The following is a 12,741-nucleotide window of genomic DNA, read 5'->3' as shown; positions in this document are numbered from 1 at the left end:
TGATATGATTTGGGCATGATATTTGAGTTCAAATCAAATTTGATTTGTCACATACACATGGTTAGCAGATGTTAATGTTAGTGTAGCGAAATGCTAGTGCTTCTAGTTCCGACCATGCAGTAATATCTAACAAGTAATCTAACAATTTCACAACAACTACCTTATACACACAAGTGTAAAGGAATGAATAAGAATATGTACATAAAAATATATATGGATGAGCGATGGCCGGACGGCATTTGCAAGATGCAGTAGATGGTATAGAGTACAGTATATACATATGAGATCAGTAGTGTAGGGTATGTAAACATTATACAAAGTGAATAGTGATACATTTATTACATCCAATTTTTTTTCATTAAAGTGGCTAGAGATTGAGTCAGTATGTTGGCAGCAGCCACTCAATGTTAGTGATGGCTGTTTAACAGTCTGATGGCCTTGAGATGGAAGCTGTTTTTCAGTCTCTCGGTCCCAGCTTTGATGCACCTGTATTGACCTCGCCTTCTGGATGATAGCGGGGTGACCAGGCAGTGGCTCGGGTGGTTGTTGTCCTTGATGATCTTTTTGGCCTTCCTGTGACATCGGGTGGTGTAGGTGTCCTGGAGAGCAGGTAGTAACATGTCACTTAGATATTTGACTGGTTTCATGGAAAGGACTTGCACATTGTTTCACCTGAAGACACAATTAAAGGCAACATACATTTTTTAAACCAATGGGATGTCACAGGTGGGATCTGAACCTGGGGCTCTCACAGGAAAAACAAACATCTTGACTGTTAGACCAAGGGGAAATTCCCTCTTGGGCCCAGGGTGACACTGATTTTGAAGTCACAGGCAGGGCTATTGATGTTCACTAGATTCACCCCCTTTTGACCTCATCCCCGATTAGACACCGTCCTACAGTTGGGTGCCATTGTCACAGGCAGGATCTAAACCCAGGTCTCTCAACATCTTGACTGTTAGATTAAGGGGAAATTCCAGGGCAGGGAATTTCCACTACAGGGACAATAAAACTTTAGACCTGATACAGATAATGACCTTAGAAGAGGGCCAGCACTCAGCATTTTGCTTTGAAAATGATGATACTGCATTATTTTGTATGAGAAATACAGCTAACACCACAGTGTTACAGTGTCCTTCAGGTATTTCCTTAGGGGAACCGCCAAGGACTAGAAAGAGTTGTGTAATGGTGCCATTGTTTGTGTGACAGCATTGTGCTCCTCTTGCAGGCTAGGCCCCGGCTTCAGAGAGGTGGTAGCTCAGCCTCCCTGCACAACAGCCTGATGAGAAACAGTATCTTCCAGCTTATGATCCACACACTGGACCCTCTCAGTGAAGGTAAGCAGTTATCCAACACACAAAACGGTCACTGTTTCTCTACCCCTGTTTTTCTAGTGTTTACGCAACACAACATGGAATGCTTTTGTTTATCTTTGCCTGGTTCCACTTCCATACAGAGACAGGAAGGTTAAGAGGCAAACTGGTGCTCATAATCCTGGTCATTTTTAGGTTAACGTTTCTCTGCCACTCGGCCAACATTCAATGAAGATAGTTGTTGCACATACTGGATGTTTTTGCTATTAGATGGATTCTGATAGAATCGTCTTCTTCATGAGCTATTTATCAAAGAAATGAGGAACACATCATAAAGCCTAGAAAGGGCTAGGCTTCAATCAACATCCCACAGAAAACTGGGCACAAATGTTCCTGCAACGTTTCCATGATACATGTCTAGAACCTTGATATCCTATATTCTGAGAACATGGTAACCATGTTCTGTGTATGTTTGGTGGGAAGTTGAGGGAATATTCTCTTAAAACACAGAAAACTGGACACATGAATGGTCTTGCAACGTTCCCATGAAACGTGTCTGTCACATTGGCATGAAGGATCGGGAGACAGACGCAGGAATGCGTAATAGTTATTTTTTTATTGTACCCAAATTATGGCGTGCCATGTAAAGGCATGGGGACGAAGACACTATAAAAAAACACAGGGTCGAAACAAACACTATACAAATACACAGGGTCGAAACCCAAACAAAAGAGCGAGGAGTACCTCGAATAAATACACACGCGCACAAGACTCGTAAATCGTCTGCGCAATCCACATGGGCACGAAAGCCCAAAACACACAGCACAGGTACTCACAAGCACTAACAGACATTGTAACAATAATCGACAGCACTATGGTGAACAAAAGGCACATATATACAAATACTAATTAGTGGGAATAGGGGACAGGTGTGCGTGAAAGTTCCGGAGGGATCCATGACAGTATCCCCCCGACGCGCTGCATAAGCAGCGCAACGACACCGGCCTTGAGGACGATCACAGGAACGCAGTGCGGGTTGATCAGGACCCGATGCAGCTGCCGAAGTTGCGTCATCGTCGGACAGGCCAGTTGTTGGCTGCTGAAGTGGCGTTGTCGGATGGACCCATTGTGGCGAGGTCGGACGGCCCAGTTGCAGCTGCGATGTTGCGGCGACGGACCAGTCGCAGCGTCGTCGGACGGGGCATTCCCGCTGTCTCCCTTAATGGTCGATTATTCTGTCACGTTGGTATGAAGTGATTCAGGAGACAGGGTTTTTATAATAGGGGTTTTTATTCCCAAATTACGACGTGACGTGTAAAGGCACAGGGACAAAGACCAAACAAACACGCAACAGAACACAGGGTAGAAACCCAAACAAAAGAGCGAGAAGTACCTCGAATAAATAACTTAAGCGCACGATGATAAACACATGGGGCGATACCCGTAATCATCTGAGCAATCGAAAATGGCACGAAAACCAAAACACACAGCACAGGTACTCACACGAACATTGGACCAATAATCGACAAGACCTTGGAAGCCAAAGGGCACATATATACAAATACTAATAAGTGGGAATAGGGGACATGTGTGCGTGTTGACAGTTCTGGAGGGTTCCGTGACAGTGTCTAGAACATGAATATCTTTTGTTCTGAGAACATGGCAACCATGTTCTGTGTATGTTTGGTGGGACGTTGATGGAATATTCTCCTAACCCACAGAAAACTGGACACTAATGTTCTTGCAATGTTCCCATGAAATTGGAAATTCTGAGAACATGGTAACCACCTTCTTGGTAAGTTTAATTTGACATTAAGGGAATGGTCTCTTGGAAACATTCCTTGCACATCAGGTTGAACATTCCAATGAAAACATTAGTTAATGACCTAATGTCATTGAGGGAACATTTGTTGTTGGATGGGTTATTGCTCTGAGAGCTGTAAATAACTTTCCCAGGCATCCACATTATCTAACCACCAAATCTCTTTGTTAAACCTGTGCCTTATACGATATAACCTGTGGTTGGGGACCCTACCCAACCTAGGGCCCTATACCATATAACCTGTGGCTAGGGCCCCTACCTATAACAGGAAGTCCCAGTGAAGCACTCAGTACAGAATTGGTCCGATGAACCGGACACGAGGCTACAAGACTGTTAAACTAGTACCGACTGGAATATGGGATTCATCCGATAGCATTGAGGGGTTTACTACATCCGTCACAGGCTTCATCAATAAGTACATTGACGATGTCGTCCCCACAGTGACCATACGTATGTACCAAACCAGAAACCATGGATTACAGGCAGTATCCACGCTAGATAGAGCTACTGCTTTACATTAATGGGACACATACAAGAAATCCTGCTACGACTTTCAACGAACCATCAAACATGAAAATATAGGGTTAAAATGGAATCCTACTACACCGGCTCTGACGCTCGTCGGATGTGGAAGGGCTTGTAGAAGATTACGGATTACAAAGGGAAACCCAGCCGTGACTTGCCCAGTGACGCAGGCCTCTCAGGCAAAATAAATGCCTTCCATGCTCGCTTTGAGGTAAACAACACTGAGTCATGCAGGAGAGTTTTTGCTGTTCTGGACGACTGTGTGATCTCGCTCTCCATGACCCATGTGAGTAAGACTTTTAAGTATGTTATTACTCGCAAGGCCGCTGGGCCAGACAGAATACCAGGGCGCATTGTCAGAGCATGCGCAGACCAGCTGGCAAGTTTCTTCACAGACATTTTCAACCTCTTCTTGTCCCAGTCTGTAATCCCAACACGTTTCAAACTAACCCTAATTGTTATTGTTCACAAGAACTCCAGGGTAACCTGCCTGAGTGTGCCAGAGTGCAGAATAACTGATGAATTTACGAATGCTCAACACCTATTGAATATGGCCGGTGTCAGTTAACTTCGGCAAAAAAGTGTAATTAAATTGTTGCCAGCAGCACAGTTACAGTCACCAACACTCTGGATAACATGAAAACAGCCTAACCAGCTCTGCTAGGGTGAGGAAAATGGTCAGAGTGGGGTGTTGTCTTATTTGTGTCTGGAAGTAGCTAGCAAGCTAGTCAATGTTAGCCAGTTAGCTTGCAGGCTTGACTGTCGTTGTGAGGTCAGAACGTTCGGATCAACCCTACTCATCGGGCAGAGTGTCCAGTGTGCGCTCTGAACGCTCCAAAAGCGAAACGCTCTGAATTTATGAACGGACAATCTGACAGACAGTTAAAGTCACCAATGCTCTGGATAACATAACAGCCTAACCAGCTCTGCCACGGCAAGTAATGTTCAGTGACCTGTTCTCTCATTTGTGTCCGGAAGTAGCTAACAAGTTAGCTTGGGTGCTTGACTGCTGTTAGTACAGAATGCACGGATCAAACCTTAAAACTTCTTATGGCTGCAATCCCGTTAATGGGATGATATGACAACAGCCAGTGAAAGTGCAGGGCGCCAAATTCAAACAACAGAAATCTCATAATTAAAATTCCTCAAACATACATGTGTCTTATACCATTTTATAGGTAATCTTGTTGTTAATCCCACCAAAGTGTCCGATTTCAAATAGGCTTTACAGCGAAAGCACCACAAACGATTATGTTAGGTCACCGCAAAATCACAGAAAAACGCAGCTATTTTTACAGCCAAAGACAGGAGTCACAAAAAGCAGAAATAGAGATAAAATTAATCACTAACCTTTGATGATCTTCATTAGATGACACTCATAGGACTTCATGTTACACAATACATATATGTTTTGTTCGATTAAGTTCATATTTATATCCAAAAACCTCAGTTTACATTGGCGCCATGTTCAGAAATGCTTCCAAAATATCCGGAGAAATTGCAGAGAGCCACGTCAAATAACATAAATACTCATCATAAACTCTGATGAAAGATACATGTTTTACATAGAATTAAAGATACACTTGTTCTTAATGCAACTGCTGTGTCAGATTTTAAAAATCTTTACGACAAAAGCACAATATTCAATAATCTGAGAACAGCGTTCAGCCACAAAAGGAAGCCATACAGTTACCCGCCAAATTGTGCAGTCAACAAAACTCATTAAAAGCATTATAAATCTTCACTTCCCTTTGCTGATCTTCGTCGGAATGCACTCCCAGGACTCCCACTTCCACAAGAAATGTTTGTTTTGTTCGGTAATGTCCATCATTTATGTCCAAGTAGCTACTTTTGTTAGCTCGTTTAGTACACAAATCCAAACGCTCATGCAGGTCCAGCCGAACGTCGGACGAAAACGAATAAACTTGTCAAACTAAGTATAGAATCAATCTTTAGGATGTTGTTATCATAAATATTCAATAACGTTCCAACCGGAGAATTCCTTTGTCTATAGAAGTAATGGAACGCAAGTCGATATCATGTGGAATGCGCGTGACCAGGACCTGGCTCTCTGCCAGACCACTGACTAATTCCCCTCTCATCCAGCTCCACATCACAGTAGAGGCTTCATTCAAGGTTCTACAGACTGTTAACATCTAGTGGAAGCCGTAGGAAGTGCAAACAGATCCATATCCTACTGTGTTTTCAATAGGCGATGAGTTGAAAATCGTCCAACCTTAGATTTCTCACTTCCTGGTTGGATTTCTTCTCAGGTTTTTGCCTGCCATATGAGTTCTGTTATACTCACATACATAATTCAAACAGTTTTAGAAACCTCAGAGTGTGTTCTATCCAATACTAATATATGCATATATTAGCAACTATGACTGAGGAGCAGGCCGTTTACTCTGGGCACCTCTGTGCACCTTTCATCCAAGCTACTCAATACTGCCCCTGCAGCCATAAGAAGTAAAGATATGGGAGTGGCTAAAGCTTAAGAGGGTGTGAACGATGCTGAATGGGTGTAGACAAAGAAATACTCTCCAGTAGTAGAACCAAAACATTCAAAGGCCATTTACTCAAAAGTGAGTTTACAAGTTTATCAACTTTCAAAGCAGAATTATTTTCCCATTGTTCCTCATCTGTAGTGTATGATATACCATTTTCTATCTCTGAGTCTCTACGTTTATCCAATGTGAAAAACACCATTTCAAATTTTGCAACATAAGACAGATTTGAGCCGGTCAGTCACAAATGGCTATCGTCTCATAGCACTCACATCTGTAATCACAAAGTACTTTGAAAGACTGGTCATGGCGCACACCAACACCATCACCCCAGACACCCTGGACCCACAATAATTCATATAGCGCCCCAACAGATCCACAGATGACACAATCTCAACTGCACTTCACACTGGTCTATCCCACCTGGACAAGAGGAATACCTATGTAAGAACACTGTTCATTGACTACAGCTAGGCATTATCATCAGCAAGCTCGGACCCTGGGACTGAACACCTCCCTCTGCAACTGGATCTTGGACTTCCCGACAGGCCGCCTCCAGGTGGTGAGTGCAGGCAACAACACCTCCATTACGCTGACCCTCAACATGGGGACATCACAAAGGGTTTAACCTTTCTCGCCCAGGGGTTCCGCTAGCGGAACACCCACAACATTCCGCTGAAAAGGCAGCGCGCGAAATTCTAAAATATTTTTCTGAAATATTTAACTTTCACACATTAACAAGTTTAATACAGCAAATGAAAGATAAACATCTTCTGAATCCAGCCAACGTGTCCGATTTAAAAAAAATGTTTTACAGCGAAAACACAACATATATTTATGTTAGCTCACCACCAAATCCAAAAAAGCACAGACATTTTTTCACAGCAAAGATAGCTTTCACAAAACCCACAAATAGAGATAAAATTAATCACTAACCTTTGAACATCTTCATCAGATGAGTCATATGACATCATGTTACACAATACATTTATGTTTTGTTCGATAATGTGCATATATATATATTTAAAAAATCTCAGTTTACATTGGCGCGTTACGTGCAGTAAAGTTTTGATTCCAAAACATCCGGTGATTTTTGCAGAAATACTCATAATAAACATTGATAAAAGATGCAAGTGTTATTCACAAAATTAAAGATAAACTTATCCTCTATGCAACCGCTGTGTCAGATTTCAAAATAAACTTTACGGAAAAAGAATAATCTGAGAACGGCGCTCAGAGCACAATCTCATTTGTCTGCCAAATGAGTTCTGTTCTACTTACAGACATAATTCAAACAGTTTTAGAAACTTCAGAGTGTTTTCTATACAATAGTAATAATAATATGCATGTATTACCTTCTGGGACAGAGTAGGAGTAAATTCCGTTTGGGCACGCAATTTGTTCAAAGTGGAAATGCTGCCCCCTGTCCCTATGAAGTTTTAACATGGTCCACACACACACTGCACAGACGTGAAGAGGGCACAATAGTGTCTCTTCCCCCTTAGGAGGCTGAAAAGATTTAGCATGGGCCCTCCGATCCTCAAAAAGTTATTCAGCTTCACCATTGAGTGAATCTTGACTGTCTGCATCACCGCTTTGTATGGCAACTGCACCACTCTCATCCTCAAAGCACTACAGAGGGTGGTGCAGGCGGCCCAGTACATCACTAGGGCCGAGCTCTCTGCCATCTAGGTCCTCTATATCACGCGATAAATTGCCAAAGACTTCAGCCACCCAAGCCATAGACTGTTCTCTCTGCTACCATCTGGCAAGCAGCACCTGAGCATCGGGTCTTGGACCAACAGACTCCGAGACCGCTTCTATCCCCAAGCCATAAAACTGGTAAATAGTTAATCAAATGGTTACCCAGACTATCTGCATTGACCCCATTTTGGATCACTGACTCTATGCACACTCACACACTTACACAAACCCACACACACTCATACACTACATACGCACACGCACATAACAGACATATGCACATACTGACACCACACACACACACACACACACATCTTCCTCAACTACCTTAGACCCTTGCAAATTTAAATGGTGCTGGTTACTCCCTGTATATAGCGTCATTCTTGTGTGTTTTATTCCTCTTGTCTTATTATTTAAATTGTTCTTATTTTTAACTCTGCATCGATGGGAAAGGGCTTGTAAGTAAGCATTTCACTGTAAAGCACCTGTTGTATTCTGCACATGTGACACATACAATGTGATTTGATTTATACTTTATATTTATACATTCCATTCATCCCATTCCAGACTTTACTATGAGCCCATCCTCCAATTTAAAGTTCCACCAACCACCACTGACTGCAGTACCCTCTGTGAGTCATGGTGTCTAAAAAAAAACGAGGTATTTTAACTGTGGGCACCTCACTTCCCCCCTGTGAGATGAGGTCTTAATTTCCTGTTATCTCATATCTGCAGGGGAGGATGGAGTCATATAAGACACCTGCTGGTTTAGCTGTATGTAATTGAACTTTTTGCAGTTTATAAGGCTTTAGGCATTCTCTGTTTAGGATTGGTCTTGGCCATGGATTAGATTGCAGTTATTTTCCTATAGCTGCTGGCTATCTCAAATCAATGGGGCATCAGTAAGGAAAACACATGTGTGGCTTGTGAGCTCAAGTAAAGTCTGTTTTTTTTTCATTATTATAATTTTTTACAGGGAAGTCAAGCTGAGACCAAGGTCTCTTTTACAGGTGAGCCCTGTAGATACAAAAATATACACATCTATTCAATAAAAGCACTTAAATATACACAAAAATACACACAAAACAATCATACACACGATACAATCATAAAAACAAATACGTTCATCAATAAAAAAAAGTCCCCTAACAGACCTATCGGCACCAATTCCTCCAATTTCAGGGTGTTTTGGAGATTGTTCCACATGAGGTGCAGAAAAATTAAAGCAGATCTACCCAATTCAGTGGAGGTCGAAGGGATCTCCAACGTTAGCCATCCCTGAGCCTGGGTTAATTTGCTTTTTAATTTTACTGGACTGATGGTACCTGCATCTGATGGTCAACGAGGTCAAAGCACGACATCAGTGATCTTCAGGTCGAAAAGTCAGAGCTCTAGAAAGATGGCCGATCGACCGGTTGGCGACCACTGATATAGATGATATCGCCATAGTCAATAACCAGAATAAATGTTGACTAAATTGTTTTCTTTCTGCTATTTAATGAAAGGCATGATCTGCTCCTGCATAGGAAGCCTATTTTAATTTTCTTAACTAACTCATCAACATGTTTTTTTGTAGAAAAGCCCAGATATGTATACTCAGGGACATGATCAATGAGTGCACCATTCAATGTACGTATGCATAAATAATCAGAAAGATTTTTATGTGATTTAGAAAATAGCATATACTTGGTTTTACATGCATTGAGAACCAGTTTCAGTTCAACAAAGGCTTTCTGCAGGGAAGTAAAGACAGATTGAAGCTCAGAAAGAGCCTGCTCAACCGTGGGGGCAATAGCATATACAACAACTGCATGCAAGTGAATGGTAAAACAATTTGCAGAGAGAATAATATTGTTTATATAGACATTAAATAGCACAGGACCTAAAATCGACCTGTTGGACACCCTTTGTTGTCACGTTCGTTGTATGGATGAGACCAAGGCGCAGCGTGAGATGAATACATCTTCTCATTTAATGAAACAAAGAACACTTAAACAAACTTACAAAACAACAAAACGAACGTGAAGCTATATATGAAAAGTTCAGACACAGGCAACTAACACATAGACAATCACCCACGAAATGCTCAAGGAATATGGCTGCCTAAATATGGTTCCCAATCAGAGACAACGATAAACAGCTGCCTCTAATTGAGAACCAATCTAGGCAACCATAGTCATATAACTACCTAGACCAGATAAAAACCCATAGACATACAAAAACCCCTAGACAAGACAAAAACTAAACAAACCACCCCTTGTCACACCCTGACCTAACCAAAATTATAAAGAAAACAAATAATACTAAGGTCAGGGCGTGACAGTACCATCCCCCCCCCCCCCCAAAAGATGCGGACTCACGGCCGCACACCTAAGCCTATATGGAAGGGTCTGGGTGGGTATAACTCCGCGGTGGCGGTTCTGGTGAGGGACGTGGACCCCGCTCCACTTCTGACTCGGCCCACTTATATAATGTCTCTGGAGCGGGAAACCTCACCACCGACCTTGGGCTGGGGACCCTAATAAAGGGCCCCACTGGACTGGGGGGCGCTTCTGGACTGGGGGGCGCTTCTGGACTGAGGGGCGCCTCCGGACTGAGGGGCAGCTCCGGACTGAGGGGCAGCTCCGGACTGAGGGGCAGCTCCGGACTGAGGGGCAACTCCGGACTGAAGGGCAGCTCCGGACTGAAAGGCGCCTCTGGACTGAAGGGCGGCTCAGGCGGCTCCTGACTGAAGGGCGGCTCAGGCGGCTCCTGACTGAAGGGCGGCTCAGGCGGCTCCTGACTGAAGGGCGGCTCAGGCGGCTCAGGACAGACGAGGCGCACTGTAGGCCTGGTGCGTGGTGCCAGAACTGGTGGTACCGGGCTGAGGACACGCACCTCAGGGCGAGTGCGGGGAGGAGGAACAGGGCGTACTGGACTGCCGAGGCGCACTATAGGCCTGGTGCGTGGTGCCGGAACTGGTGGTACCGGGCTGGGGACACGCACCTCAGGGCAAGTGCGGGGAGGAGGAACAGGGCGTACAGGGCTCTGGAGACGCACAGGAAGCCTGGTGCGTGGTGTTGGCACTGGTGGTACTGGGCTGGGGAAACACACCTCAGGGCGAGTGCGGGGAGCAGGCACAGGACGTACTGGGCTGTGGAGGCGTACTGGAGGTCTGGAGTGTAGAGCTGACACAACCCGTCCTGGCTGGATGTTTATACTTGCCCTGCAAATGCAGGGCGCTGGCACAGGACGCACAGGGCTGTGCAGACTCACAGTACGTAGAGCCGGCGCAGGATATCCTGGTCCAAGGAGGTACACTGGAGACCAGGAGCGCTGAGCCGGCACTCTCCTACCTGGCTGGATGCCCATTCTAGCCCGGCCAATGCGAGGAGCTGAAATAGAGCGCACCGGGCTAGAAATGCGCACTGGAGACACCGTGCGTTCCACCGCATAACACGGTGCCTGACCAGTAACACGCTCCCCACGGTAAGCACGAGGAGTTGGCTCAGGTCTCCTACCTGACTTAGCCAATCTCCTCGTATGCCCCCACCCCAAAAATTATTGGGGCTGCCTCTCGGGCTTCCGTGCTAGCCGTGTGCCCTTATATCGTTGCCGTTCCTCCATTCTCCTGTATCCCTCCTCGCACTGTTCCATAGAATCCCAGGCGGGCACTGGCACTCTCTCTGGATCGATCGACCACCTCTCTATCTCCTCCCAGGTTGTTACCCACTCATCCTTCTCCCGGGTCCATTTTTCCACCAAGCGCTGTTCTTCCCATTCACGCTGCTTGGTCCTTGTTTGGTGGGTGATTCTGTCACGTTCGTTGTATGGATGAGACCAAGGCGCAGCGTGAGATGAATACATCTTCTCATTTAATGAAACAAAGAACACTTAAACAAACTTACAAAACAACAAAACGAACGTGAAGCTATATATGAAAAGTGCAGACACAGGCAACTAACACATAGACAATCACCCACGAAATGCTCAAGGAATATGGCTGCCTAAATATGGTTCCCAATAAGAGACAACGATAAACAGCTGCCTCTAATTGAGAACCAATCTAGGCAACCATAGACATATAACTACCTAGACTAGTCAAAAACCCATAGACATACAAAAAACCCTAGACAAGACAAAACTAAACAAACCACCCCTTGTCACACCCTGACCTAACCAAAATAATAAAGAAAACAAATAATACTAAGGTCAGGGCGTGACATTTGTAATGTCAAGGAAACCAGACTTAACACCATCAACAAATACAGTGCCTTCAGAAAGTATTCATACCCCTTGACTTATTTCCACATTTTGTGGTGCTACAGCCTGAATTCAAAACTGATAAAAACATTTCTTGCCCATCACACAATACCTTATAATGAAAAGTGAAAACATGTTAATACAAATTTTTGCAAATGTTTTGAAAATTAAATACAGACATATCTTATTCACACCCCTGAGTCAATACTTTGTAGAAATACCTTTTGCAGCGATTACAGCTGTGATTATTTTTGGATAAGTCTCTAAGAGCTTTGTGCAACATTTTCTCATTATTCTTTTCAAAATTCTTCAAGCTCTATACAATTGGTTGTTGATCATTGCTAGACAACCATTTTCAGGTCATGCCGTAGATTTTCAAGTAGATTTAAGTCCAAACTGTAACTCGGCCACTCAGGAACATTCATTGTCATCTTGGTAAGCAACTCCAGTGAAGATTTAGCCTTGTGTTTTAGGTTATTGTCCTGCTGAAAGATGAATTCATCTCCCAGTGTCTGATGGAAAGCAGACTGAACGAGATTTTCCTATAGGATTTTGCCTGTGCTTAGCTCCATTCAGTTTATTTTTTAACCTTAACTCCCCACTCCCTGACGATTAGAAGCATACCAAT

At 43.9% G+C, this 12,741-nt stretch overlaps 1 protein-coding gene across 1 annotated transcript in view; it reads left to right on the top strand.

Annotated features, from left to right (window-relative positions):
- LOC120049308 (sodium/potassium/calcium exchanger 2-like) overlaps nucleotides 1-12,741 on the top strand; it is a 151,859-nt gene that overhangs the window by 72,886 nt on the left and 66,232 nt on the right. The window contains exon 5 of the mRNA XM_038995558.1: nucleotides 1,229-1,337. Coding sequence (XP_038851486.1) covers nucleotides 1,229-1,337 — 109 coding nt within the window. The remainder of the gene's footprint in view (nucleotides 1-1,228; nucleotides 1,338-12,741) is intronic.

Source organism: Salvelinus namaycush, chromosome 6 (assembly GCF_016432855.1).
Source record: "Salvelinus namaycush isolate Seneca chromosome 6, SaNama_1.0, whole genome shotgun sequence".
NCBI classification, from domain to species: Eukaryota; Metazoa; Chordata; class Actinopteri; order Salmoniformes; family Salmonidae; genus Salvelinus; species Salvelinus namaycush.
The sequence above is the reverse complement of the archived record's forward strand: the minus strand, read 5'-3'. Positions and strand labels throughout refer to the sequence as shown.